This window comes from Cyclospora cayetanensis, unplaced genomic scaffold, assembly GCF_002999335.1.
Source record: "Cyclospora cayetanensis isolate NF1_C8 unplaced genomic scaffold, CcayRef3 CcayRef3_contig_140, whole genome shotgun sequence".
Taxonomy (NCBI): Eukaryota; Apicomplexa; class Conoidasida; order Eucoccidiorida; family Eimeriidae; genus Cyclospora; species Cyclospora cayetanensis.
Genome location: NW_020312082.1, coordinates 53,807 through 80,411, shown reverse-complemented (window position 1 = coordinate 80,411; position 26,605 = coordinate 53,807). Strand labels below are relative to the sequence as shown.

Below are 26,605 nucleotides of genomic sequence, written 5' to 3'. Positions count from 1 at the left end.
GGGCGTTATCAATACTGGAAGAAGGCTGCCATGCTTCCTCGTCAAGGAGTTGAACCCAAATGGTGCTTAGAGTTTTTCTAGCACACACTAGCTCAGTCTTTTGCACCTGTTCTGCCGTTACGTGACTGTGTTTGGTGTTTACGGAATTGAGAAGGCAGGGTATACTGAGAATATCTACGGAGGACTATCTCTCGGGGCTGCATGTGGGACTCAAACGGCTGGTTTCACGGAGCTCGTTTTTATGAAGGAGGGCTTCCAGCTATTTAAGTAATGCGTATTATGTGTGTCTTTGCTGCTTTTTGAGCAATTTGAATGGATGCATTTGAGCGTAGCTACATTCCAAAATGTCAGCCCTCAGCCCCAATTCCAAGCAGCCACAGGCGCTCTTGTGCTTTTTGCATTAATCAAAAAGCCATACCAACTACAAGGATCAGGTCTGCTGAAGGAGCGGTAGCTTCCCCGAGGGCAGCTCACTGCAGCAGCACGAGTGCGACTCACCTGCGTGTACCATAGCGCGTTCAACAGCTGCAGCAACAATGAAACGCCTTGGAGAGCGATTTCAGCAACGCCGACAACAGACAGGCTCCCTCCAGCAGCAACTTTCCAGCGGAAGCACTGATGTGGCTCTTGGCAATGCATCAACATTGCCGAAAGCCACATCAGGAGACGAAGCAAGCACACGAACAAGCCTTTCTACCGGCATCACGTTGCGCCAGACACAGCAGCAGCAGGCGGGCAGCCCATCAGTATTAGACCGGTGTACAGGAGCTACAGGATCTCCCTCTGTTCTCTCACCTTCGAAAGGAGCACCCCTGCCCCAATCTTCTTGTGAGCAGCATCCCGATTCCCCACGTGGTTCAAGTTTCCCCGTACAATTCACAGGAATAAATTCAGGAGCAATACGAGCATCATGGCGGGCAGAAGGCCATTCCACGAGACAGCAGCACCTCCGGACAGGCGATCGTGACGCGGCTGCTACCGCTGGAACGACTGCAGGAACGACAACAGCGACCAGATCCATCCATGAAACAGCTGCAGAAGGTGCTTCCGAAACTGCGGCAGAGGCAGGAAGCTCTACTGCAGCATCAACAGATTTGTCTTTGCAGCACCCTGCATTTTGTCTGTCTCGAGCAGCAGCAGGAGCACCAAAAGACACGCGCGATGTACAGCTAACTCGGGTAATTTGCTGTTTTTTACTGCAGCATGCAACGCAACAGGAAGCAGCAGCAGGAACTTCTTCAACTGCTGTCAAGCTCGGGTCGTTGCCGCACAAGATCATTCTGCGGCAGCCACTGTCTGTTGCTGCGCTTCCTGTTTTGATTAGAAGGGCAGTGGCAGCGGTAGCGACACTGCACCATAGCCGGCGGCTTGCGCAGTATCCAGCCGCAGAGGTTGCAGCTATCATTAACCAATGCAGTAGCAGCGCCACTGATAGCAATCATGAAACAAGCACCAATAGCCATTTTAGCGGCAACAACAGCTTCTGTGGGGTCCCTGCTCCTATGCCCATGCTGAAAGCTGATGGAGAGGGGCCGCTCAGGGCAGTATCTGCGGTGTATCCTCACCGAGTGGCTGCCTTTTTGCTTCAACTGCATGCTCAGAGCAGCAGATGTGGGCAACAGCATCAACAACAAAAGCAGCAGATGCACGGTGTTCCTCAAACAATGCAGCAAAAGCAGCAGCTGCGGCACCAGCAGCTGTATGAACAGCAGCAGTTAGTAATGCATCAACAGCACCTCCACAAACAACTCAGACACCAGGATGCCCAGCAGGAGGGTAGGCTTTTGCAGCAGCAGCAGCAAGAAGCAGAGCTTGAGGCGCTCCTTAGCGAGCCTACGGCGAAGGTACTCTTGTTTTTAACGCATCCGCCGCTACAACTACCCTTTTGCGCTGCACTTCGTATGACTACTGCTGTACCCTTGCCCCAGAGTAGTTGTCTGAAAGTCTAGTCGGCTGCTGCGGTGTACGCTTGCCTTAGAACCAAACTACGCACCAATTAGACTCCGAGGTGCGGGCCCTCCTCTCCGCATTGACTTCCAGACAGCAGCAGGTGAGCTGCCGGTGTATATCCGAGTCTCACAGAATACAGGTGGCAGGTCGATTCCAAGGGGAGGCTTATCTCCCATGTCGCACGTTGCTCTATTTAAAAGGGAAATTATTCCAGTTGATCTCTGCTTTCGTTCATCAGCTGCTCATTCAGTTTGTGTCGGTTTTTGGATATGTTGTAATCTAGCGTGTTTCACACTGATCCGCCATTTTTGTCGCTGTTCTTGAATACCTGACTTCTTTTATATGTCCAAGAATCTGCGCATGTGTGCATCTTTCCATTTCTGTAGGTCACGCCATCTGATTCCCCTTTTACCTTTGTTTCCTCTGTTTCCTCTTCCTTTCTCGTGTTTCCCTGCCTGTACACCTAAGGCCATTTAACCTCCACTGAGCCCCGTTGCCCCCCTCCCCCCTCGCGACGCTAGTTTGCTTAAGTACTTGGCGTCTGCGTTTGTTAGTTTATTATTTCATGATTGCTTTGTGTGTATCTGCATTCATGTCTTACTCTCTGTGTATCTGCTTTCATGTTCTACTTTCTGTGTATCTGCTTTCATGTTTTACTTTCTGTGTGTCCTCTGCCCCCCGGCTTCACAACCACCATATTGTAATCCATCCTTGTACCCCTCTCTGTGTAGGTGGCGGCGGTCTTTCGGACGTCTTCTTCTGCTACCTTTCGCCCCCTTTGTCCCCACGGTACACGCGATGAATGTGCCGAGGCTCTTAGGCGACAGGGTGTCTCCCCACATTCTTCTCGTACTCTTTGCAACAAGGTAATACACAAGCCCCTAGACACCACGCTCCCTGAACCGAAGAACGGATACATTAACACTCGTAGATTTCGAACACGGCATCACACACTATCCCCTCCTTTATTGGCATTTGGGCTATGCATTTTAATTTTACAATTCAAGGGGTTATTGTGTGCCTCAGTTGCACTTTAGGAAGATCATTGTAGAAGGCCTTACAGGTGGGCTACTCATGTGTATTATTATTGTTGCTTCTGTGTTTTCTTCTTCTGTTGGTACTTTTGAGGCGCTTGCCGCCACCCCGTTGTGTACTGTTGCCACGATTATTCGTGGCTCCGCAGTTCGAGCGATGGTTGTTGCTCTCCCCGCCAACGATACTGCCTCAGTTTTCGCTGCTCTCTGGAGGCGTGTATCTTTCCAATACTTTTTCTGCTGGTGTTCCGCAGACGAGCGTTTAGGCGACTGCAGTTACTTGGACACTTGTCGCCACATTGAGAAGTGCCGATTTGTGCATTACGAGCTCGAACAAAAGCCCAAGTTAGCCTACAGGATTTCGGGTTTGCATTTAAGCTATAAGGATTTCTGGCTTGGCACTAGGCTGACGTTTGCAATTTCTTGCGTTTGGCTTTCAACTTATTGGTTAGCTAAGCTTCAAGTGCAGAGCTTGCGGAGCGGACGCAGACGTTCTGCTTGTAAGGGTTAAAGTTCGTTTTGGAGGATTTAGAGTTTTGCTGCAGCGAGGAGCCCGTAGAGCCCTACTCCATTGGTCCGCAGTGCCTCACAGAGAAGTATCCCGCTCAATGGATTCGTTGCGACATTCGGTGTGCAAATTCTGAACCCTATGACATTCGCAGGTTGAACTCTACTTACAACACGAAGCTGTTAATAGCAGGAAACAAGCATCTTACTGGGCGCTTTAGGGTTTGATCGTGAAGGTGTGAGGGCTACGTTTTAACTGCTCTTTGCTGCAGGACATTTGACTTCTCAATCTTCAAGCCCTTTGTGGACGTAGTGATGGCGGATCCTCCCTGGGATATTCACATGGATCTGCCTTATGGCACAATGACGGACGACGAAATGCGCAGCCTTAGAGTGAGGATTTGCGACTTCGGTTATGCGGCTTTCGTGTATTTTATGTAGTTGGCGTGACCCTCAGTTTCCATTCTGCGGCGTTTTTGTTCATGGCGGCTCTATCGGACTCGGGACTAGGGTTTATTGTTGACCAAGTGTGTGTTACTACCTGGGTTGTAGCGGTGTTGCCGGTGATTCTGCAGGTAGATTTGATCCAGGATGAGGGCTTGCTGTTTCTATGGGTAACTGGAAGAGCTATGGAACTCGCGAGGGAATGCCTGCAGGTGCCTTCAAACCCACATTTCTAGCGCATCGACAAAGCTTTTTGGTGTTCTTATTGAGTTGATGAGGTTCCACTATTTGGTTTGCAGTGTATTTTGCGCAGCTATGGGGATATCGTCGGGTTGAGGAAATCCTGTGGGTCAAAACAAATCAGCTGCAACGTATTATACGCACGGGCCGTACAGGCCACTGGCTTAACCACTCAAAGGTAAATCATGTACTCGCTGCTCATGCACAATTCTTCGTATTATTTCCTATACGCGTAATCCATTGTTCTACCCCGCCACCAAAAAATGCGCAGAAGCCTTTGCTGCCTTACACGCGTTCACCAATATTCATTTTGGTCTTATGGTCTAGCGTCTATAGTTTGAGGGTTTGCGATGTTAGGAGCACTGCTTGGTGGGGGTTAAGGGCAACCCGAAGGTAAACCGCAACATCGACTGCGATGTCATCGTCAGCGAAGTCCGGCAAACCTCCAGAAAGCCAGATGAGATCTACAGGTACTAAACTCTATGCGCATATGAACAGTGTATGTACAAAACGTCACACCATGGGCTCTTTGGTGCTTGTGGCGCGCTTTACGCTCTAACCCCTGTGGCATGAATCAACTGCTTGTTTTTTTTCTTGGTTGAATTTTAGGATGATAGAAAGGATGCGCCCTGGTACATTGAAGGTGGAGCTGTTTGGCCGGCAGCACAACATCAGAAATAACTGGATCACATTGGGTAGGCTGTGACTGCGAGGTTTTAGGGTTTGTGGTGTTCTTGGGAGGTTTGAAGTTACAGTGGAGCACTTTCGGGATACAATCAGAGGGCCATGAAGTAGGGGGGTTGACGTACAGGGATTGTTTTTGGGAGTGTTTCAGGCAACCAGCTAGAAGGCGTCAAGCTCGAAGAACCAGCGGAGCTCGCTCACAGGTACAACGCATTTGTTGCAGCCAACCCGCAGCAGCAACCGCAGCAACCGCAGCAGCCGCAGCAACAGCAAGGGGAAGTTTCAGATAGCAGGGGGACAGCTGAACCTAGCCTCAGCCCCCAACCATGAGGCTATCCAGATTGCGTTTTGGGATCTAAGGTGGATGGAGTGAACTGTTGCTTTCGGCAACTTTGAAAAATAAATCTTCCTTTTTTTGCTCATACATTTATTCCATATTCGTATCACGTAGTATTTTCAAATACGGCTACATTTTATCGTTGGTGGCTTTCTGGAACATGGCTCTGGGCATTTACTGCTAAAAGTGCCTTGTTGGTTTCACTGTCACTGGCGACGGCAGCTCTGTCCTTGCTGCTGATGGTCACTGCCCACTTAATTAATTGAAGTTTTACTTTTTTTGAAATTCTCAGTATTCTTCGAGGTAGGTGCTAGGGGCTACTATTTGTGGTTTTGCCGTTTGAGTACTACGATGGGCAAACACCACCGAGCCTCATGAGAGGACACGAGCTCAGTACCATTTGTCGAAACCGAAAGTGAAATCCTAATCAAGTTTTCGGCTCCTAGGAATCACCAGAATATACACCTTTCATAGATTTTGATGATGAAAGATAGACATGGGGCTTTGGGGTCCGATAACCTCCCATGGTCACCTGAGTCCTGCACCCGCAACGGTTTTCGCCGGATATCAAGGCGGTCAGGGTGGACAAGAGTAGCCAAAGGCAATCCTCTAAAAATAGTAGTAAATTGAATACTACCAGTATGCCTTAGAGTGGCTATTAAGCGCATTCGTAATACCAGGGTGATCATGCACTCGCTCTGTTATGCTGATGTGCGAGGTCCCCTTGGCGTCACCGATGCTGTTGCTGCGCTGTAGCAGTAAATACAACGAAGAATGCCCCAGAAAATCGCTGAGTACACACAGTCACGTGCACCGTGTTGATGTTACTGCTACAGTTCTACCCATACTTTCCAATGGGGCAAGTTCGCTGCAGCAGCGAGCCCAAAACATGAAACCAGAGGAGCAAATGCAGCAGCGTCAGCGGCAGAGTGACAGAAGGAAGCGAAAACCGCTGAAAAAGACCAGACAACTGACTCACGCACACCTTAATGGCCTTAGGCTCAAAGTTTGCCCTTCCTTCGCTGGCTGTACCTCCTTAGAGGTATGACTTTGTATCTGGGGTTGGCCGTTTAGGCTCTAGCGTTCATATATTAGCTTAGCTCTAGAGACACTCTTCTATGCGTATTTTTTTCTTAAGCCTAGGTTGTTGGGCTCCGGACCTGAACTTTTGGATTTTTGTACTTGTTTTGTGCCTTGTGATTTTCGTTCGGATAGGTGGTATATTTGTACTGCAACAGTCTCTCTACAGTGTCAGCACTGAGCGCTTTACCCCGACTACAGCGGTTGTACTTACATCATAACGAGCTGGGATCCATTTCTTCTATCTGTGGCCTCCCGGCTCTTCGAGAACTCGACGTCTCCTTCAACCGTCTTACCACCTTAGACGGCCTCACGGGTTGTCCCCTGTTGCAAACCTTGTATGCAGACAGCCAACAACTTCAATCTCAGGAACAGAAGGACCAGGAAACCGAAGGCCTTAGATTCAATCAAGATACTCTGGAAGCCCTAGCCCCTTCGCTCACTTTCCTCCGTCTCAGAAGCAACAAAATTAAATCGCTTAATCCTCTTGCTGTGTTGCACCAGTTAGATACCTTGGACGTTGCTGGAAACAATCTAGAGGAACTGAATCAGCTGCAGCAGTTGCTGCAGCAGTGCACTAGATTAAAGCATCTGACCCTAATCGATAACCCCCTAACAAAGCTCCGAGGCCTTGAAGGAAGAGCCCAAATTCTTGCCGCTTGCTCCAGTAAGCTGCAGACCCTTGATGGGCGGGTTCTGCTTCAGCATGAACAGCGACATGCCTTGCTGCTCCTACGACAAAAGCAAGGCAGCACAACCTTTAACAAGGGGTTCCACTATAGTAATAGCACCTTTACAGCACAAATGCAAGAACGTCGGCTCTGTGGGCGTAGCATAAAGCGCGGTCACAGTGCAGCGTGTAGCAACAAAGGAACCAGAGGCAGCAGTTGATAATTTTCCTGCAGCCGTTCCGCGCAGCACCCAGAAACTATCAGGAATGACTCCTATAAGGATCTCACACCCCATATACCCAACTGTAACCTTATTTTGAAAACCCGTATATGAAAGGCTAGTATAACAAGCAAGGAGATAGTACATCGTGCTATTTCATCAGATAACGGCCCCCTTCGACCACTTGTTAACACGGCCAAGCTGCACCACTACAAGAAACACCGCAAAGTTCTCAGAAAAAGTATTTTTTGTACAGCGGAAAACACATTAGCAGTGAAATCTACATCGATTCTCTCACCAGCAGGTCAGTGTAAACTGTAACAAATGACGGTTTTTAGAGGAGCCTCGTTGAGGCCAGTCAAGTATTAGTACTCTATGCGATAAGCACCAGCATAGGATGCTCACACTCATCCCCTAAGTAGGCAGTTAGAGCTTCACGCGGTTCGTGCACGTTTGCATTGACCTGTCAGCAACTCTTTAGAGGATGCCTTAGACTCTTTCAGTGAACTGGTATACCCGCGAGTTTACTGCATGCACAGCGGCAACAGTTTGTGGCTTACCTGTAGCAGTTACCTGCAGCAGCAAAGCTTGCTAGGATTCACTGCTGTATTAAAAATGGACGAATTGATTGTCTTTCTACACATCTTGCTAGTTACAGGAATCTACCACCTCGATACAAAAAGACGCAATGTTGTGTGCATGGGCGCATGATGCAGGATGCCACTAGCTGTAAATGCTAAAAGTATTTTAAGATGCAGCTGCGCCCTCCATAGCTGTCCCGGGTGTTGAAGTGCGGAGGGGCACTTACACAGGAAGGCGGGAGATCCTTCGGAAGTTACTTAAGAACTTTTTGTTTGGTTTGTATTGAGCATGGAATAAAGTATCCCCGTACGGAAGACCGTAGGTGGATCCCTGTACTATTGGTCATTAAGGCGCTACCCACGTAGCCCTATAAAAGAGCGTTAGGGATATATGGTTTTATAGGGGAGATACGATTCGACACTGTTGGTAGTGCTGAAAGCTTGAGGACTTGGTTTCCACACACTACAGTGAGAAAGCGAGAAACAGCGGACGCGCGGGTAAGATAAGAGCATAGTCAGGCTGACGCATGCTATGGGACCTGAGGTTCAGAGTCTGGGATTCCGATTTTAGGCGTTCTGGTTTTATTGTAGCTTGTATTGCTCAGCATTTTCAGCAAGGCACATTTGCTCGGACGTATGAACTCTAGAGCACGAGCCTCAGGCGTCATGGGGCAACGGTATTTAGACTTTACGAAATCCATTGACACAAAGTCAGGGTCAATTACGGGATACTCTTGGTGATGTAAGGGATGGTGATGCTCCTGTTAATGCTTTTGCTATTACTGGTGTCGTAGGTGCTGGGGCAGCAAAAGAGAAGTGTATTGTACTTCTCTAGGCAGAATATGGGTCATTGAGTCAGGCACAAATTGTAAGTTTGGAAGCCCGTTTCCTTCAGCAGTGTAGTAGACCGGTCGGACCAGCGCCGACTGCAACTCGTAAGCCTCGTGCTTAAAGCCACGCCGTATTTATCAAATCTCCCTGATCTCTGCGCATATTTGTTTATTAAATGGGAATGGCATTTGGGATGTACGATTTTATGCTTGAATTTTTGGTTATTGTGGTGCGCAAAATGAGTGACGGTCTCCTCCGCCGCCGGCGTGGGCCTCCCGCATGCGCCTCCTGTAGATTGTCTGCGCAGGCAACGAGACACTGCTCTTTAGGGTTTAGGTTTTGATTTCCTGTATTCTCTGTTAAAATTGTTTCAGTCTCATCACATTTACAGGGACTGTGGGGCCACCCACCGTGCCCTGCCGGGGAGCAACAGTAGAACGGCAGCAAGACGGCAGCAACAAAAACAGCACGAAAACAACATGTCCTTTCCCTTCATGCTTTTAAAGCCACCTGCTTTGGGTCTTGCCGTATTAAATGAAGTGCTTAGAAGATACGGATTGATTTGATAGTGTTTACTTGACTGTTCGGGTAGGATATCGCTGGGGCCAGGGAGTCTGGAAGGGGTAAAAGGCGTGAAGTTCAGGCTGAGGGTCTTCGCGGACAGGCATGCCTGGAGTGTGAGCAACAGCAGCGGCAAATAGATTCGTCTGAATGGCCGCCAGAGGCAGCAGATGCAGCAGCAGCTACACCTTCATGAATCACAGCAACATACGCAGTGCTTAGTACCAGCACCAACTACAGGACCAACAGCAGATGGAATCGCTAAAGAGCAGCCCTAGTGCGGGGCTTCAATCTCCGTACTTTCTGGAGACACCCCTGCTGCGCGTGTCGCAGCTTCCTGGTATTGGTTTGGAGGTCAGTGTGTGTTTCTCTGATAGGGCTGAGGACTACTCATGCGCCCTTGTGCGTCTTCGCGTGGTGGCAGTCACATGTTTCTGATTTGTAAATTACTGCCGTGATGACGCTTTTTATATGCGTGGTTAATCTTCAAAGAGCGAGGCTTGGCGTTTAGGACTCAGGATTCTGCACTTGTGTGTGCTCAGGCACTCGTGGTGTCTGCTGCCCGCCGCAAAGATCCTTCAGCATTTTTGTCCCTTTGCCAAAGTCTAGTGAGCAGCAGAGGGCTCAATGTAGCGGCAACGGAGCTACAGGAGGTGCATGCGCTACATTGGGCAGCCTTCCTGGGAGCTGAGTCCCTCCTCCACTACCTCATCGCGGAAATCGGATGTTCGCCCTTCCAACAGGTCAGGAAGTAGCCTTTGCAGTTTTCGGGGTGGCTTCATGTTTGAAGAGCCGGTGAACCCGGTTTGGGGTGTGGAGAGTGGAGCTGGGTGGGAAGAACGTTTGGTCAGCTGCTTGGTGATTAGGCTTTGGCGTGTACAATTGGGGTTTACGCGATTTCAGGAAGAATCGTCTCTCGAGACGCCGATCTACTTCGCCATAAAAGCCGGAAACTTTGCAGCTGTCCGGTGTATTCTTGCTCATGGGGGCTGTAAGCTGTTGCAGCACCAGGTAAATCATCTGCACTCCGCGCCCTGTCCTCCGCAATTCGCACTCGGAGGTTTCTCTTTCTGCATATGCCCTTTGCAACAACCTCGTTTACTGAAAAAAATGCTAGCCTAAGTCCAATCTCTAGCACTTTAAATTTTTCGGAATAACTCTGTTCCGACTTTGAACTCACTTCTTCCGGCTAGCGCTGAGGTCCTCTGTTTGCAGAACAGGAACAATATGACACCCTTTATTGTTGCGGCTGCCGAATACGCCGAAGAAAACGTCGGAGACGCTCTCCGTATCTTGGAGCTCCTGTATCTCCATGTACTTTGAAATCCAAACCTCTACACGTCAAGTCTTAAATCTCACCCGTAGCCGAACTCGAAGCTGTGGATCCCGCCTTGAAGCCGCACCCTGCGCAAGGCCCCTACAAGCATGCGTCACTGCGCTTCTTTGCGGCAGGGTCACTTTTGCAAATAAGCGCGAACACCCAAAACGTTATGTGCGTTGCATTGCAGGGTGTATCTCTAGAAGAACAGGACGACATGGGGCAGACGGCCCTTCTGTGGGCTGCCAGGCGGGGGTCTCTTCCCATTATCCAGTGGCTTCTTTCCAAGGTGCAATTCAGCCAAAGATCTCGAACGCTAGATCCCCTGATCCCGACACACCCAGGCCCTTTAGTTTTGCAGGTTCAAGTGCACCCCCGTCGCGCTTTATCGACTAAAACAAGCGCGAACTCTTCTGCCCCGGGCTTTGTCTTGCGCCTTGTCTTTCAGGGGGCAAATTTAAACCACCGCGATCACGTGGGCGGCACAGTGCTGCATGCAGCGGTGTGCGGCGGGGCGGAGGAGGATTGCGTTGTCTTCCTGTGTCTAAAGGGGGGAGTCCGCCTTCTCCCAGCATCTTCGTGGGGTGTTGGAGCTAGGGGCCCCCGCACTGCAGTATCTCTCTGCCTCTCTAAACGGATGTTTCTGATGGCAGGGTTGCTATGGCTTCATGGCCTTCAGTACAAAGCTCTGGGCAGAGTGGCGTGGATCAAGTCAGCGTATGCATTGCTCTACTGGGGCCTCTCGATGCTCAATTTTTTGATGGTTCTCGTCATATCCGGCTTGCTGCTTCATTCCACTGACGCCGAAAACACCGGCTGGATGATTAACCTGCTGCACTCTGTGCTGGCCATGGGATTGTGGACTGCAACGCAACTGCTCTGGCTTGCTACCTTCAAAGCTGACCCCGGAATTGTCGCAGGAAGCCTTCACAGGATCAGGGACCAGTTTGCATCTGTGCATCCGTACGGCTCTCCTACTACCACTGCTACACCGATTTCTGCCGCTGTTATTCTCGTGAAAAAAAATGTCGCCAGCTATTCACGGCTCTCGTTCTGCTGCTGCTCTCATCGTTCTTGAGGAAGCCGGCCTTGTGCTGCTGGCTGGTATTGCTGCCGCAGTCAGTTTACTCGGGAGATTCTCGGGGCACTTCGCTGGCCTCTGGGGCCCTCCTACGGAGCTTACCATTCTCAATTAGAGCAAATCGAAAGGTACAGCTACCACTTTCTTAGGATACATATATGTAGCTCTTTTAGCACAACTGGGCGTGTGTGTGCGAAGCCTTCAAGCCCACAGTCACTGCCCTCGCATGCCTAGTATTGGGAGTCTCGCTGTTTCATATATCTAGATTCTGTCGCACTCTAATGAGTAGCGTTTCAACGTCTGTGAACTTTCTCTCTCAGGCAGATGCTGCTAACGAATTTGGATCTGTGTGAGCTGAACACGGCAGTCAGCCGGCGGGCCTTTCAGGCTGGAGGGGGGGCCAGTGATGTTGCTGTAACTGACGAAGAAGACCTGCGATTTCAGGCTGCTGCTGCACGCCTGTCTTCTTTACGAGACGAGTTATGCGAAGTACAAGAAGGCATTGCTGTCGAGAGGCAGAAAAGACTTAATGGAGTGTACATACACTCCATCTTGTCTGGTGGCATGGATGAGCTGAAGCAGATCTGCGTCACCTGTACCATCGTCAAACCCACTAGGGTTCACCACTGTGCCGAATGCGCCCATTGCCTCCTGTCAGTTCCTGCAATTCTTTTCGCAGCCGCTTTTTGTGCTCTTGCCGCTTCCTGTCCGGCTGCTTCGTTACTGATATTCGCGGTGATGGCGCTTCTGCTGCGATATTGCGTGTTTTCGCTTGCCGTTGTCGGAGTGTTCGTACAGCCGTCAGGACCATCACTGCGTATGGGTCGACAACTGCGTAGCGGCCGGAAACATGAGGCAGTTTTGCTGCTTTTTACTCTGCCTCTCCCTCTCCATTCTCCAGATTTACGTCCTCACCGGTCTCTTCGCTGCCCAGGCCATTGCAAAGCCTTCACAATGGGTAAGAATTATGGATCGAAATGTGCAGCTTGACCATTGGACCTTCCGCTTTCTTTTGTAACTGTCTTTTGTATTGGCGTCGCGTCCTTCCCGTTCGCAGCATTGGCTCTATGAGGACTACTGAATTTGTGGCAACTCGACAGTCTACACGTTTTATGAGGGTCCTACGATATGCGGTTTGTGATTCAGTTATGGCTTTTGCTGAGCCTTTGCGTGGCCTCTTCAAATCTGGCATGGCTCTGTTTTGGTGTGTATCTACTGCTGCGCACTTCACGGGCGATCTTCTCCAACGTCACTTACTTTGAGTTCCTCAAAAAGTACGCCATTAGCCGTAGTGCATGTCTCAACGCTGAAATCTGATGCTCGTGTAACCTTTAGCTGCAAATTCAAACGGGGGCCCTTTGACCATGGTTACAAGGCAAACCCTAAACGGCTGAACTGTAGATACTAATCATTTATTTGCCTGGTTGATGAGCTCTGAATCGGTGTCTGTTCTTCGTTTACGCTAAAAGCATGGGGATCTAGAGTGTAAGGCGTGTGTTTCAGGCCGCCTCATATCGTGCGGCGTTTTGGAGGGAAAACGAGAGGCTGGCTTTGGGATTTTGGAGATCTGTCCCTTCCTGCAATCATTCGGTAACTTGTGTGCCTTTCTCTGCTACCTTTTCTTCTTCGAATATCAGCCCAGTCTTTTTTGTTTATGTTATTATCTTCCTACTTTTCCTCCCCCACGGTCCCCATATGTCTCTCTCAACCATCCCCGCTGCGATTTTTTCATGCATGCAGTCTACTCTCTGTCACTTTGCTTTGTTAGACATGTGTCGGTCTTCTTTCCTACCTCCACGTTTCTGTGTCCCTCACCTTCTTCCGACTCTTCTCCTCTGTTCCCGCTGGATCCTTTTCCCTCTGCGGCTATTCTTGCACCGATTTATCTTTTCTCCTCTGTACCTCTATTTGTACATGGCCCTGGGGTGTTGTTCTTTTGCTGGCTCGTATCAGGAATGTCACGCGTTTCTGGTATAACTCCCCCTTGTTGGATGAGGAATACGCGTGTCCCACCCAAGCCCATAACAGCGCCACTTCTCTTCCACCTTCTCAGCTACCCGAGGCAAGCTACTCCTCATCGAGGTTTGGGGGGTTGGGCTATGTTTAGCTCATTCTAGGCGTTCCTCACTTGCCGCTAGGACCAACCTATGAATATCCTTACAATTGTGAGTCGCATTTTCATGTTGTGGGCTATGAGTTGTTGCAGCCATTTGACCCGAAGCTCTCCTCTCGTTCGTATTACTATCAACAGGGAAACGCCAGTGCCGAAAGGCTCTTGGGGGCACCACATTCTTCCCATGGCCCTCCAATATCAGTTTGAAAACATAACTTCCTTATAGTGTGAAGGCCGCTGTACATTTACGGCCCTCGGAAGAATTCCACTACGGAGGGGCCCCTCCAGTCGAGCGACCCGCTCACTAGCTGGAGTCCCTCTGTCTCTCTCATTGTCTTAATTTATTTTAATCTGTCCGTCCTTTGTTGTCTTTCGAATCTCTCCTCTGCATGCTACTGTGCCCGTTGCAGGGGATAGCTTCCCCAATCCCAGGATAGCCACACAACCACTGAAACAGCTCTCTTGGGCAATGTGCTCCTGCTAGCCAAAGCAAACCAAAGGGCGACCCGCTGGCGACTGTGATTCCAAAGGAGTTGCGGGTTATTTCCGTAGTTGCTTCGTGGGTGCCCCTAGGGTTTCTCACATTTAGCGCTTTGCTGGATAAGGAAAACCTATCTCCTTTTATTTTAAAGTAGCTTACCTATCCGTCCATTTTGAATATTTTATTCATTGCGCTCTGGGAAATATGCCACACACAACCGTAGAAGTGCGGTCACATTAGTTCTTTTCTGTTTGTGGACTACGTGCATGCAGCCCTGAAAGGCTAACCCAACAGGGAATTCTGCAAGGAAGGGAATGGCGTTGATCACATTTTCAGCCTTTTAATACTCGTTAGAATATCTTAGTTTCCCTTCGAATGCCTTTGATATTCCAAGAGGGGGATTCAGGAAGGGCACAGGGGGCCCCCTTATCGGTCCTGCAGGGGCCCCCAAACATTTCATGCAAAAAGTCTGGGCCCTCGCCTGCGGCGAAAGGAATTCTGAGCCTTGTTATCTGCAGATGCTGCAACATAGGCTGATTTCGAAGCCCTAACACCTCCATCGGAGCAGCTGCCGTAGGGAGCCCACTGCAATACCAGGGGACAACATGTTGCTGCAACTGCGGAATGGCGCACTGCGGAGGCTTCACCCTCCTCTAGCAGCATGCGGAAGGCTCCCCCATTCGTGCATGGCGAGGTTTATCGTCGATGTGGCCACCAGGCAGCAGCAGCAGCTTCCGGATACATTAGATGCTCCGTATGCAGCAACGGCAAGGCGTGCTCTCCGGCACCGCGTGACTCCATCAGCGGCGGAGTCTGCGCACTCCGACAGTCCGGGAGTGTACCGGTATTGGCCCCATTTGCTGCTTTATTCAGCTCCTCTCCCCGCGGGTGCAACAGCAGCACACGGCAGCAGGAAAGACCAACAAAGTGAGGTCCTTGCAGCAGCAGAAGAACAGCTGCTACAAAGGGGCAGGTGGGCTGGCCGTCCCCTCGCAGACACTCCGGCGGCAGCGCTGAAGCCCCTAAACAAAAACGCATGCAAGGATCTGATTCACCTGCTCATGCTGCAAGAGATGAAAAAGCTGCAAAGGGCTAGAAGATTCAGAGTGAGGCTGGACTGCTGATGGGTGCGGCTGGTACTGCAAAGGCAGCAGCAGAAATTTCAGCACCGCCAGCCTTTAGCTATTGAATCTAGTCGTGCCTTCCCAAAGTTGCCTCAGGAGACAACTACGCGACGCCCTCTAGAGTGCAGGTGATAGCAGTTGCACTAGGTGCTTCTCCTATTTGTAATTCAGCGTGCAGCGCGTGGTGCGTTCTGCTTCTTCAGCTGCCACAATTTGCGCCGGGAGACTTAGTGGAGGTGCAGTACGAGCTGAGTCGCTCCCAGCAAACAGTAGGGACCTTCCAGGGTAAGGCCTGAGGATGCGTATCCTTATTTTAGTCGCATTCTTGATACATACTTAGCATGCGTGCCGCTCTGAGACTATCCCTAATGGACGCTTAGTCTTCATTCCTTCTAGGGACCCCCTAAACTCCGGATAGGAACGCAGCTTTTTTAAATCCTAAATCCTTACTGCGCACTGTGTGTGACTGCATGCAGGCTACGTGCTTAGCGTGCGGCAGCGATCGTTGAATACTTCGTTTGTGCTCCGCAACGCCGTTCAGGGTGTATCTGTGGAGCAGCGGATTCCCCTCTTCTCCCCCAGGCTACTGTCGCTCAAGGTACTGCTGGAATAGCACCCTCTGCTCGGCGAGGGCCCCTCTTTCTCGCACATTCAGCTAGAACCTACAGGGCAATACGGTTTCAGTTTAACCCAGTAACAGCAACTGTACCTGCATGTAGAGCTGTCTTCGTTGCTTCGCCGTGCTTTTGGCTCTCACGTACTCTCAGCTTGCGCCTCGCGGAGTCTGCTAAGCTTGGTGTCACCGCTTCTGAGCTGTTTGGGCAGGTGCTTCGGAGTGCATCTTCGAGCTCTCAGTCGTTTGTGGCTGACCCCCCGCCGCCTCCCACGCTCGACTATCGTTACAAATGGAAATATCTGGTCAGAGGGAAATATGAGCGCAAGAGGGGAGTGCACAAACCGGGTGAGGCATAATAATTCGAAGCGGATGCAGATGGAAAGAAAAAGGCACCTAGGAGACGCAAGGCTGAGGGAGAGCGAGACAGGAGGAGCTCATAGACGCAGAGATAGATGAAAGAGAGGCAGAGCAATGAGCTGCCACTGGACGTTTTTCGTCCTGTATCTTCAGGAGCAACCCTGAACGCTCAAACATGTAACTAGACGTTACAGGCTGTCAGAAGCTCCGCATCCCTTTCCCTCTGAAATAGTAGGTTGCTAAGTTTGTTGCCGGCGCTGCGGCTTCAGGTGTACGGACAGTGGAACATCGACTGCGTTCTCGAGTGTCTTCGCTGCTGCACCGCTACATGCGCCAGCGGATATCAGCCAACCTGCCACCCTATGTCTGGGGAGGCCCGTACCCGAGGCTGAGGGAGAAGAGAACAAAGGAGATCCGCGGAGAGCTTTACAGAAGGATGCTCGTTTACTCATTTGTAAGACGAAAGCACTGCATTCATGCTGCCTATGCACTTTCCTTGCACTCGAGAATTTTAGGCTCTTCACGTTGCTCCCACCGCTGTTTGCCTGCTAGAGTGTAGGCTAGGGGGAAGACCAGCACTTCACGTGTTCTCTTTGTTTGAAGTGCTGCGCCTTCTGCAGGACGAGCAGAGACGGAGACAGGAACGCCTGCGGAAACGTCGGGAGAATCAGAAGTTCGGTGTCTTCAAGGTGAGACGCACTGCTGCTGCTGCCAGTTTTGTGGGGTGCCTTGCACCTTTTCGGCAGTTCCTCCTCTTGCATATAAGCTTCTCTGTCAAAGCTGGTGTTCATTGGATTACTGCATGAGCTTCCTTCTTCAGTGCTGCTATTCTTTGTTGCAGTTGCGGAAGCAGCGCGCCACTGCTTTGGAGACGCTGCCGCCTGACCATCCGCTGCACACTTCGAAGGACCCTCCTTTGGCCTAAGCGGCAGCAGGCTCATCACATACATAATGCAGCGTTTGCAGCCACTGTAGCTGTGCTTTTAGCTGACTTTGCTTGTTGTCTATGAAGTCGTGTTGAATGCAGCAGCTGCTGCTGCATATACTCGGTCTATCTGAACTGCTGCATACACTCGGTGTACCTGAGGCACCGCGAAAGAGGACTTGCGCCTAATGAATGGCTGTTAGTCCCCTTTAGGGCTGGCAGTGCAGCTCTCCTTTCCTTTCTATTGGTTCTCCTTGCCTGTGTACCTGTCTATTTCACGGGGCCTTTAATCTGGAGGCGTGCATGCCTTGCCTCGACACTAATGCTGACTGTGGGAGGCCACCATTTGCACCTCGTGACGTGTTCTCCCCAGCAGGTCGCACAATTCCACAAAGTCCAAAAGTCTTTATGAGTCTTACTTTCTCCCTGCTTTTGTCCTGAGACTAAAACTCGCCGCTTTGCAAGTACCCCTCGAAAGCAATCCCTACCATCGTTTCCAGTAGCCGCAACTGCACAGCACCTTCTCCAGCTAAAGCAACGACTATGGCCAAAGCGCATCGTGCTACTGTGCCACTAGCTACCTTTCCACCGTTTGCTCAAGCTGTACGACGCGTGGCTCTTACGATCTACCACTCGCTAATGGCAAGTGCAGTTGCAGCTGCAGCCTAGGGCACTAGCGAAAGCAATTCCGTGGAAAACTCATGGCATATAAGCCTGATCTGCGGCTGCAGCAGCCGCAGATACCTATCTTCGGTGACCATGCGTTGCACGCTGCGATGTAGTGACCCCACATGCTGCATCAACTGCCCTGCCTCTGCTGCTGCAACCTGCGCCGCATAGGAAAAGCTCCACTCGGGATGAGGATGTTGCTGTTTGGACGGGTGCACCATGGAAAATACGTGTTGCTGATTTGGATCATGCGGTTGCTCATGCTGCGCCTCCTGCACTTCGTGTTGCTGCTGCTGCTGTCTGTGCTGCTGCACCAACCACAACGCCTCCGGGTGCTTCCGCAAACCCTCCCCAAACCACCGATTCAGCACGTGTCGGGGCGGTACAGCAACACAGCACTGCTGTTTTTGCAACTGCTGCTGATCCTTTGACTTGCTGTTGCAGTCCAGGAGCAGCAACCGTCGAAGCAGCTGATGCTGCGGCGGCCCCTCGAGGGCAAGTTGCAGCAGCAGGTGTTGTACTCCAGTGATTCCCACATCCTCCGCCTGGTTGTGCTGCTGCTGCGACGAGAAAGCAGCACCGATTGGGGCTGATCTACTGCGAAGCTCGGGAGTGCTGCTGCTGCTGTCCGCCATGCTATTACCGCTGGCACTGTAAGGGTCTGCTGCAGCCGAACCCGACTTCTCTGCCTGTGCAAGTTGCTGCAGTACAGCAGATCGCATGTCGATTCTGCCGCCTCCGCCGTTGCTGCCAGCGCCGTCAGCGGCTGCTGGCTGTAGCGGCCGTTGCTGCTCGTGTGCATGCAGTTGCTGCAGGATCTGCTGGCGCATTGCGACGGACGAGACGCTGCCCTGAGCCTTGGATCCCGAGAATCCTTGTTGCTGCTGGATCTGCTGTAGCAGCAGCTGCTGCCGCACCTGTCGCTGCAGCCTCTGTCGCTGCTCAGGACTGGACTGCAAAACGGGGTGCATTTCTGCTGCTGTAGCCTCGGCAGCGACGGCGGAGAAGGCAGCAAGCACAGCCGCAGTGGCGTCTTCTTGGTGATGCAAGGCACTTGCACTGTCATCGCCTGGTGCTTCAGACGTCACAGCCACCCACACACGCGAGCTGCAGCGCCGCGCAGCCGCAGCGAGTCGTAGCAGCTGCTGCTGAGCGGCTCCCAAGTCGGTGGCCTCTATTGGGGAAGTTGCCATGCCTGCCGCTTTGTTCGTTCGAGCGCCTTCCTCAACCCGTAGAGCAGCAACACCACTAGCTGAGGAGGGCATGCAGCTCCTTCGGCTACGTTCACCGCTGCTGATCTGGCTGCTGCAGGCGGTTCGGGTGCAGCAGATCTGGTCTATGGCGCGCAGTAGGAGCCGCGAGAGACGCATTAATTCAGAGGACTGCCAAAGAACGTCCATTGCTGTAGCAGCATCATCTACGGCATCTGTCACCGTCGCTGAAGTGCCTGCATGCGTAGACGTGCTCTGACGCGACAGGGGAGGCCAGTTCTTATCTCCGTCGTCCACTGTTGCTGCATGAAAGGAGGCGCTGCTGGCAGAGGTCCACTGCGCCAACCCATGCAGCCCCCCTCGCTGCTGCGGCACCTGCTGTTGTGCCTGCTTCATGGAAACATGAGTGCTGGGATGCACGTGCTCCGTTTCACTGGGATTTCCCACTAAAAATGTGGTGCTACCGCTCATGGGCAGCGCCGTATTCGCTGATGCTGTTGCCGGAGAGGAAGCAGACACTCCGCGAGCTTCCCGATGCACCAAGAGTTTTTGCTGTTTCTGGTTTGTTGCTGCTGCTCGGTGCCTAGTGCTCTGGCTTAAGTTGCTTCTGCCCTGGAATGGTCCTTTTGGATATCCAGCAGCAGCAGCAAACTCCGTTGCTGTTGAAGTACCAACCCAATCCCCAGGAGGCAGACGCATTCGCAGCAAGCACGCGCACTTCTTGTGATGTTGCTACTGTGCAAACCGGGGGTGTATCAGCTGCTGCCAATCGTCAGCAGATGACCTACTGGACCGGCAACAGGCTGCCGCTGTATCTGTACAGCAGCACACAATGACTAGTAGGGAGCCTACAGTTCCCCTCCTTTCGCTGTACACTCGCAGGTATCTTGTGTGAATAGGCGGATCATGTTGCCTCGGCGAGTTTTGATGTCACTTTCGCTCCAGGTGCTTGTGTTACCGTACCTAGCAGGGGCGCGTCAACGCTCACACATGCCCCGGGGGCCAGTCCCTCCGGCACGAGCAGCAGAAGCACTCAGTTTTACTGATGCTTCCTCATGTAGAATTGTAGGGAAGATTTCCTCCGGAACCAGAAATCAGTCGAGAACTGCTGCTGCCGCTGCCGGTAGTTCTGCCGCTGCCAGTAGTTCTGCCGGTGCCGTGGATAGCAAAGAAGCGGGTACGCGTAGATTTCATGACAGCGAGTTGGAGGTCTGAATTCTTAACGCAACATCATGATGCTTTCGTAAGCGCCTGCGAGCAGTTGACCGATTGTGTGGGACATGGCCACCGCTTTGAATCGCGCGAACACAACAGCACCAGTGCCGGAACGATGAACAAATTACGCAACTGTTCGCGTTCAGTAGAGCACAGCGGAGGGCAAAATATATCCGCTGTCGCAAATGCTGATGGAGCTACCATTGCTGCTCGGGGGCCCCTCCACCCGGCTTCCACTGATAGGGGGCCCCAAGAGTCCTCTTGCACTACTCTCGTGCACCACTAGTTATATTCGGTTATACTCGCAAAACTTATGCAGGACATCTTCGACTCTACAAATGTGCAGCTTTTTGGGTGTGTAGTTAACTAATACTCGTGCGTGTGTGTACTAATACTGTACTAGGGAATGACTTTAGCTGCACGCAGTGTGGAAAATCGCACCACCATGGGCTGGATGAACACGTATGAGGCACCCTCTTCCTTATTTTTTGGCTGTAGGTAACTCGTATACCACAGGCTGCCATTCCATCTAGCAATCCAGTGCTACCCCTATGCCCTTTGCTGTGGCCCTCTCTCCCGGAAATCTGCGTACGTCCACTTCCTCTTAGTGTTTTTACTCGTTCCACCTAAATTAGTTTGCTTTTACGTTTGGTGCTGCTAGTACTTGATACGGTGAAGGCCAAATGGAAGACCCTAATCCAGCACCCGGGGAACTCCAGGTGCCCTTAGTTCCCATGAGGCGACTTCATACCACACCTGCAGTAGGCACAGCAGAGGAAGGGCCATCACTGGACTTCCTGGATTTGAATCATTCCATGACCTCTGTAGCGCCGCTTCCACAGTTGGTTAGACATCCTTCAATGGAGCCCCCTAAGCCTAAGAAGCGGCTAATATCTCGTCCCGAGCTCTTAAGGCACAGCAGCCGCTCTCTTCTGAAAATGCTTTCCTCCTCTTCACTTATTGAAAACACAGAATCGGCCTCTGAAGAGCATACATGCGCCCAAGAAGAGGGTGTTTTGTTGCTTTATATTACTGGTGAGCTTGACAGGCAATGTACCAGGATGTCGAACCTACAGCAACTACGGTGTACTCACTATTAGGTATTTAGGCTTGCTACAGTTTTAGTTTTTCGACAAAGCAGGATTAGAATGATCTTACGTTCACGCCTCATCGACTATGCTTAATAAGCATCGAGGTCCATTCAAATACAAGAACCCAAAGAGCACGATTGAAGGTCCAGGGTAGCGTGCTCGTGGGGCTGGAGTAAACGGGCTAGATCCGTGTATTACGAAGAACATGGAAAGGAGTCCCGTGCTTGGTACTTTGGGTCTTGTTTTGCCATAGGATGGGGTCAGCCTCACCTGCACCATCGTGTAGCGGGGGGCACTTGGAGCACTTCGCCAGGGGTCCCCATGACCCGCGTGCTGCTCCAGACCCCGCATGGAAGGGCCCTCATTGGCCTCCTGCCGCGGTGGCTCCGTGGGTAGGCTTTTTGGTATTTCGTTGCATCGAGTCTTTATTCATTTCGATCTGTCGTCGGTGCCGCGTTCGTGCTATTGACTCCTTTAGCAAAAAATTTCGAGGCGTACACACATCATGTTTCCATGGCACTTGCGTCGTTATTTCGAATGGAGGTCTTGTTATTATGTTGCACTTTTAAGTCCATCTTGGACCTGTTGGGGGCCATATTACTTGGCGTGCTGCCAGCACTCCTTCACACTGCGTTCATGGGGTCCGGCAGAAAGCTCGTATCGCTATCGTGAAAGTAGGGCCTCTGGATGGCTTCCAAGTGCCCCACGTATGAGCCATTATGTGGTCGTCGATATTTTGTGGCGTGGATAGTCAGAGCAGGCACCACAGAGGTGGTCAAATCTACAGAAAGGCAGAAGTAATCAAAGGGAGATACTCGACTAAGGATGCTGTTTAACTGCCCATGCATGAGAAATAGAAGTAGCTCGCAAGATACCGCAGATATATATGAGTGCTTTTACTGTGCTGCAGTCCTGCTGAGGGTAAGCTATGGTTCTTTGCCTCCAACACACCCAACCTCGAGTTTCTCCCGAACGATGGTATGCGCTATACTCTAGACTCGGTACACTCAAGTCCTAGTCCACCGCGTTCATGACCACTCCTCGTACACTTCAAGACAGGTGCTAACTATTCACTTTGCTGCCACTTGACTTCTTCTACTGGTTCCGGGTTGTAGGTTTAGGAATGACGATACACAGCTCTGTGGGCTTGCAGGTCACGGGGGTTGGGACAAGGCACCAGGGTGTCAGCACTACTACGCGGGAACAAAAGGAAAATATGCTCTCTACAGAGGATCACTGCAGCGGCTTCCTGATCCTCCTCAAAAGCCGGCTGTGCTCAGGTGAAGCTGCTGCCTGACCTGTGAATCCACCGTTTTAGCAGGTGGTCATTGCTACAGGCGCGTGGGGTCGCTATATTGCTTCTGTCATTGTTGCTGCTTCCTGTGATCTGAGGTGGCTGACCCTAGCACAGCTGCTCCTGCCCTGTTTGTGCTTTTTAATTTTTCAAAACTGCGTTTAGATGTATTGAAGCCGGCAGCAGCCATGCCTGTCTGACTTGGAATCCAAATCCATTTAAGGCTGAGACCATATCAGGCTACACAATTTACAGGTAGGAGGAGGTCTATGGACTTTAGAGGCTTGCATTACACTGGTTATGGGCATCTACTGAATCCAAAAGAGACAGCAGCTGCTAGTTCGGGTCCAACGCCGTTTTCTCTGGTGTCTCGCTCTTCTTGTATACAGCCAAGCAGTGGAACGTTTGCCGCAGTCCTCAGCTACAACACGCTAAATTACACGCGCAAGCACACCAAAGACACGATCCCTTTCACAAGCGTTGCAAAGCAGAAAGTGCAGGTGTGATGCAAATGTGGTTGTGTGGCGTAGAGACGGCCAGTTAGTGGCAATGGTGGACGGCGATTGCAGGGATTACACGGACCGCCCCTTATTGGGTCTAAGAGTGTATTCGTATTTTGTTTGCGCCGTGAACCCAGAGGGTCAGGAAGGCCCTCCATCTGACTGCGTTCTCGCGAGGACATCAGAACCGGGGAAGCCATCGGCTCCACTCAACCTTGTCTGCATAAACAGAACAGAAAACAGGTCGCGTGAAAGCACAGTCATGAGCAAGCCTGATACCCTAAAGACTACGGGCAGCAACTGAGGGGAACTTGTTTTCCAGGTTTTGCAATGTTTGGCTTAAAGACTCAGTGTATTGCATGTACAGATTGGGTCAGGCGAATCCATATTTAGAGGACAGACTGAGCTTGTGTCACAGGATAGAAATCTGTTGGAAACCTCCAGCTGATCACGGGGGTGCTCCGGTGCGATTCTATCGGGTGTATAAAGACGGGGTCCCCATTGCATTTTTGCCAGCTGTGGGACCCCAGGAACACAAATACACTGACGTGGCAGTAACGAAAGGCGACACCCACCGCTACACTGTTTCCGCATGGCACGATTTGCCTCCTCCGGACTACAATGAAGGAAAGAGCAACATCGATTACAGCAGAAGCAACGGCTTCTTTAGGATATTTTTGCCGGCTGCAGTTGAGGGACTTCACAGCGACCCGTTGGACGCTCGTGCTGAAACGCGACTGGAAGGACCTCGACTAGACGATGGGAAGGGGCATATAATGCTGCAGGGGTTTAATTGGGTCAGCGCACAGAATCCCACAGGCTGGTACAACGTTCTTTGCAGCAAACTTGAGGACATAAAACGGCTTGGAGTTTCCATAATTTGGTGTCCTCCACCCACAGAATGTGTTGGATTGGAAGGATACATGCCCACCAGATGGTACTGGTTCTCAGTGTTGCCGGTGTTACGATTGCTGATAACGATCTGCATATGTTTACGATTGTGACTCTGCCTAGGCCCTCGTTTCTACCTCAGCTACTACTGTGGCACTGCCTTGTTTAAGTCTTTTGTTCTATTTACTTCCTGTCTACGCCCCACTTCATGTTTTGCTTATCTTGGCATAACGATACGCTCCCTCTCTGTCCCTTTTTCCGTAGCCACCCCTACCGCTGCTTCTATGGGGTCTGTCAAGTTTGCGTCCAGGTACTCGTTGAACAGTCATTACGGGACGGCAGCGGAGCTGCAACATCTGATTCGAACCGCTCGGGAATCAGGGTTGGCTTGCTGCGTTGACTTGGTGGCCAACCACCGATGTGGCACGCGGCAAGACAGCCGGGGGCACTGGACAATTTTTGAAGCTCCTGACTGGGGCCCTTGGGCGGTGGTATGCAACAACCTGCAGGGCTACCATGGGGAAGGAGGCAAAGACACCGGCGTGAGCGTGGATTGCGCACCGGATCTTGACCATACAAACCCTCAAGTGCAACGAGACATGAAGCTCTGGACCCAGTGGCTCATGCGAGACGTCGGATACCTTGCGTTCAGAATTGACATGGCCGGTGGCTACGCCCCCCAGTACCAGGCAAGAAGGAATTCCCGATACCTCAAGCTTAAACCGCTTATGCAAGAGCCTCAAGCTAGCTTTTACTTGATAGTCGTTTTCATGTGCGATTCGCAGCAAGCCTTTGTGGAGCACCTGGGTCGGCCGTTCACGGTAGGGGAGTATTGGCATGGCGATACACGGGCTCTTGTGAACTACGTCAGAGCCGCTGGGGGCTCTCTGGCTGCCTTTGACTTTGCATTTTACTATCATCTGCAACGCGCAGTAGAAACAGGCGACTTCGGCATTCTTAATGCCTGCGGAAATCTCAACGGTCTCGTCGGCATAGTAAGGACAGACACACAGGCTTGGGTCGACAGTGAAAAAGGCTGACAAGAAGCAGCCAAGAGAGAGCGCACGGATATCAGATACAAAAGATAGTTAAAGACACACATACTTAGATATGTCACGACATGGGAGAATGATTATACTAGCAGAACAGGGAAGAGAAAAGCATGTACATAGATTGCAGGCAAAACGACAACCACTGTAGCAGTACAAAGTTATGACAGACATTATCGACCAACCGGCAGAACAAAAGCACAGCAAGGAAGGGATATCAGAGCACATAGAAAAAGATACAACTTGAAATTAAGTGCGCAGAGATAAAGAACGGAAACACGGGCAAAAAGGGGAAAGAAAGTCCGACACAACTGAATGGGCACAAGCGCAGGTCAAAAGCAGGAAAGTAAACAGCCATTTAGCTGACATGCGGAGAAGACCTCAAAAATAACGCGAGCTTGCGGAGTTTATACCGTATGCCTACCCAGCGGGGGATCCATCGAGTAGGATGCAAACGAATTTATGCTTTCAGCATTGAGCAGGAATACAATTAAGCGAGTGAGCATCTCGTGTGATGTGTTCCGACCCATGCACTGCAGGAACCGCAGCTCGCCGTTACCTTTATTGAAAACCATGATACCGATCACCTGGAGTACTGCCGTACCTTCTGCAACGGGGAGCTTGACGGAGTTGTAATCTCTAATCTTAAATCTAAGCCCCGGCACTCACGGCTAAATCCTAATGCCGGATGCCCAGTACAACGGAATTCTCCCCCTTTTAACCCTAATCATATCAGCTTACGAGTTCACTGACAGAATGTGGGTATCTCTCCAGCTGCAAGGTTACGCGGTCATTCTCACGCACCCGGGAGTTCCTTGCATCTACTGGAACCACTACTCAGATTATGGCCCATATTGTCGGTAGGAAAATAGAAGGTCCCAAGCATGAAGCCACAAATTGAATCCAAGCGCTAATCCGCAAAAAAAGGAAATCACAAGCTTAAAACTCAGTAAGGAGGGCCAGGGGCTATGTCGCTGTCGCAGACAAAAGCTACAAGAGCTTTGCGACGTAAGAACTTCCATGGGGATCCACAGCACCAGCGGCATCTACATGGCTACGTAAGTGCTAAACCCTGCAGACCTCAACCCTCTGGCCCAAAGGCTTTCACCAGGATGTTTGCAAAAAAGCACTTATAGCTCAACACCTGTCAGTTTCACAGTTCATCATCCTGCCTGTACGCAAACCATATTGCCAACCCCTAGGTCCCCCCATTTGGTAATTGTACATTGAAGGCTAGCCCGTATCATTTTCAGGTGCTTGTGACTACGTAGGGCAAAACATGGGCTGTATGCGGCGTACATCTCACCCAAGGACCGCTGGTGCCACCCCCACAGTGCAAGTGTGGCGATAAAGATCGGATGGCTAGACTGGCACCCTGGACCGGGAAATTGGCTCATCGCATCCTTCGGTCACAACTTCTGTGTGTGGACACAGTAAATGCCGCCCAGAAGACCCCTGGCCTGTGTTTGTTTGGCCTACACAACCTTTGGTAGCCATGTAAACCCGTCCGAAGTAGAAGTAGAGACGCAC

At 51.1% G+C, this 26,605-nt stretch overlaps 5 protein-coding genes across 5 annotated transcripts; 4 read left to right on the top strand and 1 right to left on the bottom strand.

The window, feature by feature from the left end:
- The first annotated feature begins 536 nt into the window (after positions 1 to 536).
- Positions 537 to 7,167, top strand: LOC34618151. The gene is given in 13 exon segments (XM_026336674.1): positions 537 to 1,844; positions 2,682 to 2,816; positions 2,977 to 3,013; positions 3,239 to 3,329; positions 3,530 to 3,613; positions 3,764 to 3,884; positions 4,067 to 4,147; positions 4,249 to 4,353; positions 4,533 to 4,645; positions 4,785 to 4,870; positions 5,011 to 5,089; positions 5,953 to 6,295; positions 6,412 to 7,167. Coding segments are annotated over 13 exon segments (3,339 nt in total).
- A 2,753-nt stretch (positions 7,168 to 9,920) lies between these two features.
- LOC34618150 lies at positions 9,921 to 13,859 on the top strand. Its single transcript, XM_026336673.1, has 9 exons — positions 9,921 to 10,151; positions 10,356 to 10,454; positions 10,649 to 10,747; positions 10,907 to 10,960; positions 11,171 to 11,421; positions 11,578 to 11,667; positions 11,860 to 12,075; positions 13,493 to 13,536; positions 13,747 to 13,859. Exons 1-9 carry the CDS (start codon positions 9,921 to 9,923, stop codon positions 13,857 to 13,859), a joined length of 1,197 nt encoding a protein of 398 aa, XP_026192458.1.
- A 960-nt stretch (positions 13,860 to 14,819) lies between these two features.
- LOC34618149 lies at positions 14,820 to 17,036 on the top strand. Its single transcript, XM_026336672.1, has 6 exons — positions 14,820 to 15,239; positions 15,461 to 15,542; positions 15,734 to 15,855; positions 16,083 to 16,218; positions 16,500 to 16,684; positions 16,851 to 17,036. The coding sequence occupies exons 1-6, from the start codon at positions 14,820 to 14,822 to the stop codon at positions 17,034 to 17,036; spliced, it is 1,131 nt and encodes a 376-aa protein (XP_026192457.1).
- A 1,063-nt stretch (positions 17,037 to 18,099) lies between these two features.
- Positions 18,100 to 19,734, bottom strand: LOC113147149 (the record flags this gene model as incomplete). The annotated part of the gene is made up of 3 exons (XM_026336671.1): positions 18,707 to 19,734; positions 18,457 to 18,571; positions 18,100 to 18,129 (listed from the first exon to the last, which is right to left on the bottom strand). Coding segments are annotated over exons 1-3 (1,173 nt in total), but the record flags the coding sequence as incomplete, so codon positions are not given.
- A 1,861-nt stretch (positions 19,735 to 21,595) lies between these two features.
- LOC34618147 (alpha-amylase AMY3) lies at positions 21,596 to 26,512 on the top strand. The gene is made up of 10 exons (XM_026336670.1): positions 21,596 to 21,745; positions 22,020 to 22,138; positions 22,801 to 22,890; positions 23,136 to 23,378; positions 23,554 to 24,072; positions 24,337 to 24,658; positions 24,812 to 25,021; positions 25,615 to 25,707; positions 25,850 to 25,935; positions 26,347 to 26,512. Exons 1-10 carry the CDS (start codon positions 21,596 to 21,598, stop codon positions 26,510 to 26,512), a joined length of 1,998 nt encoding a protein of 665 aa, XP_026192455.1.
- The last annotated feature ends 93 nt before the right edge of the window (positions 26,513 to 26,605 follow it).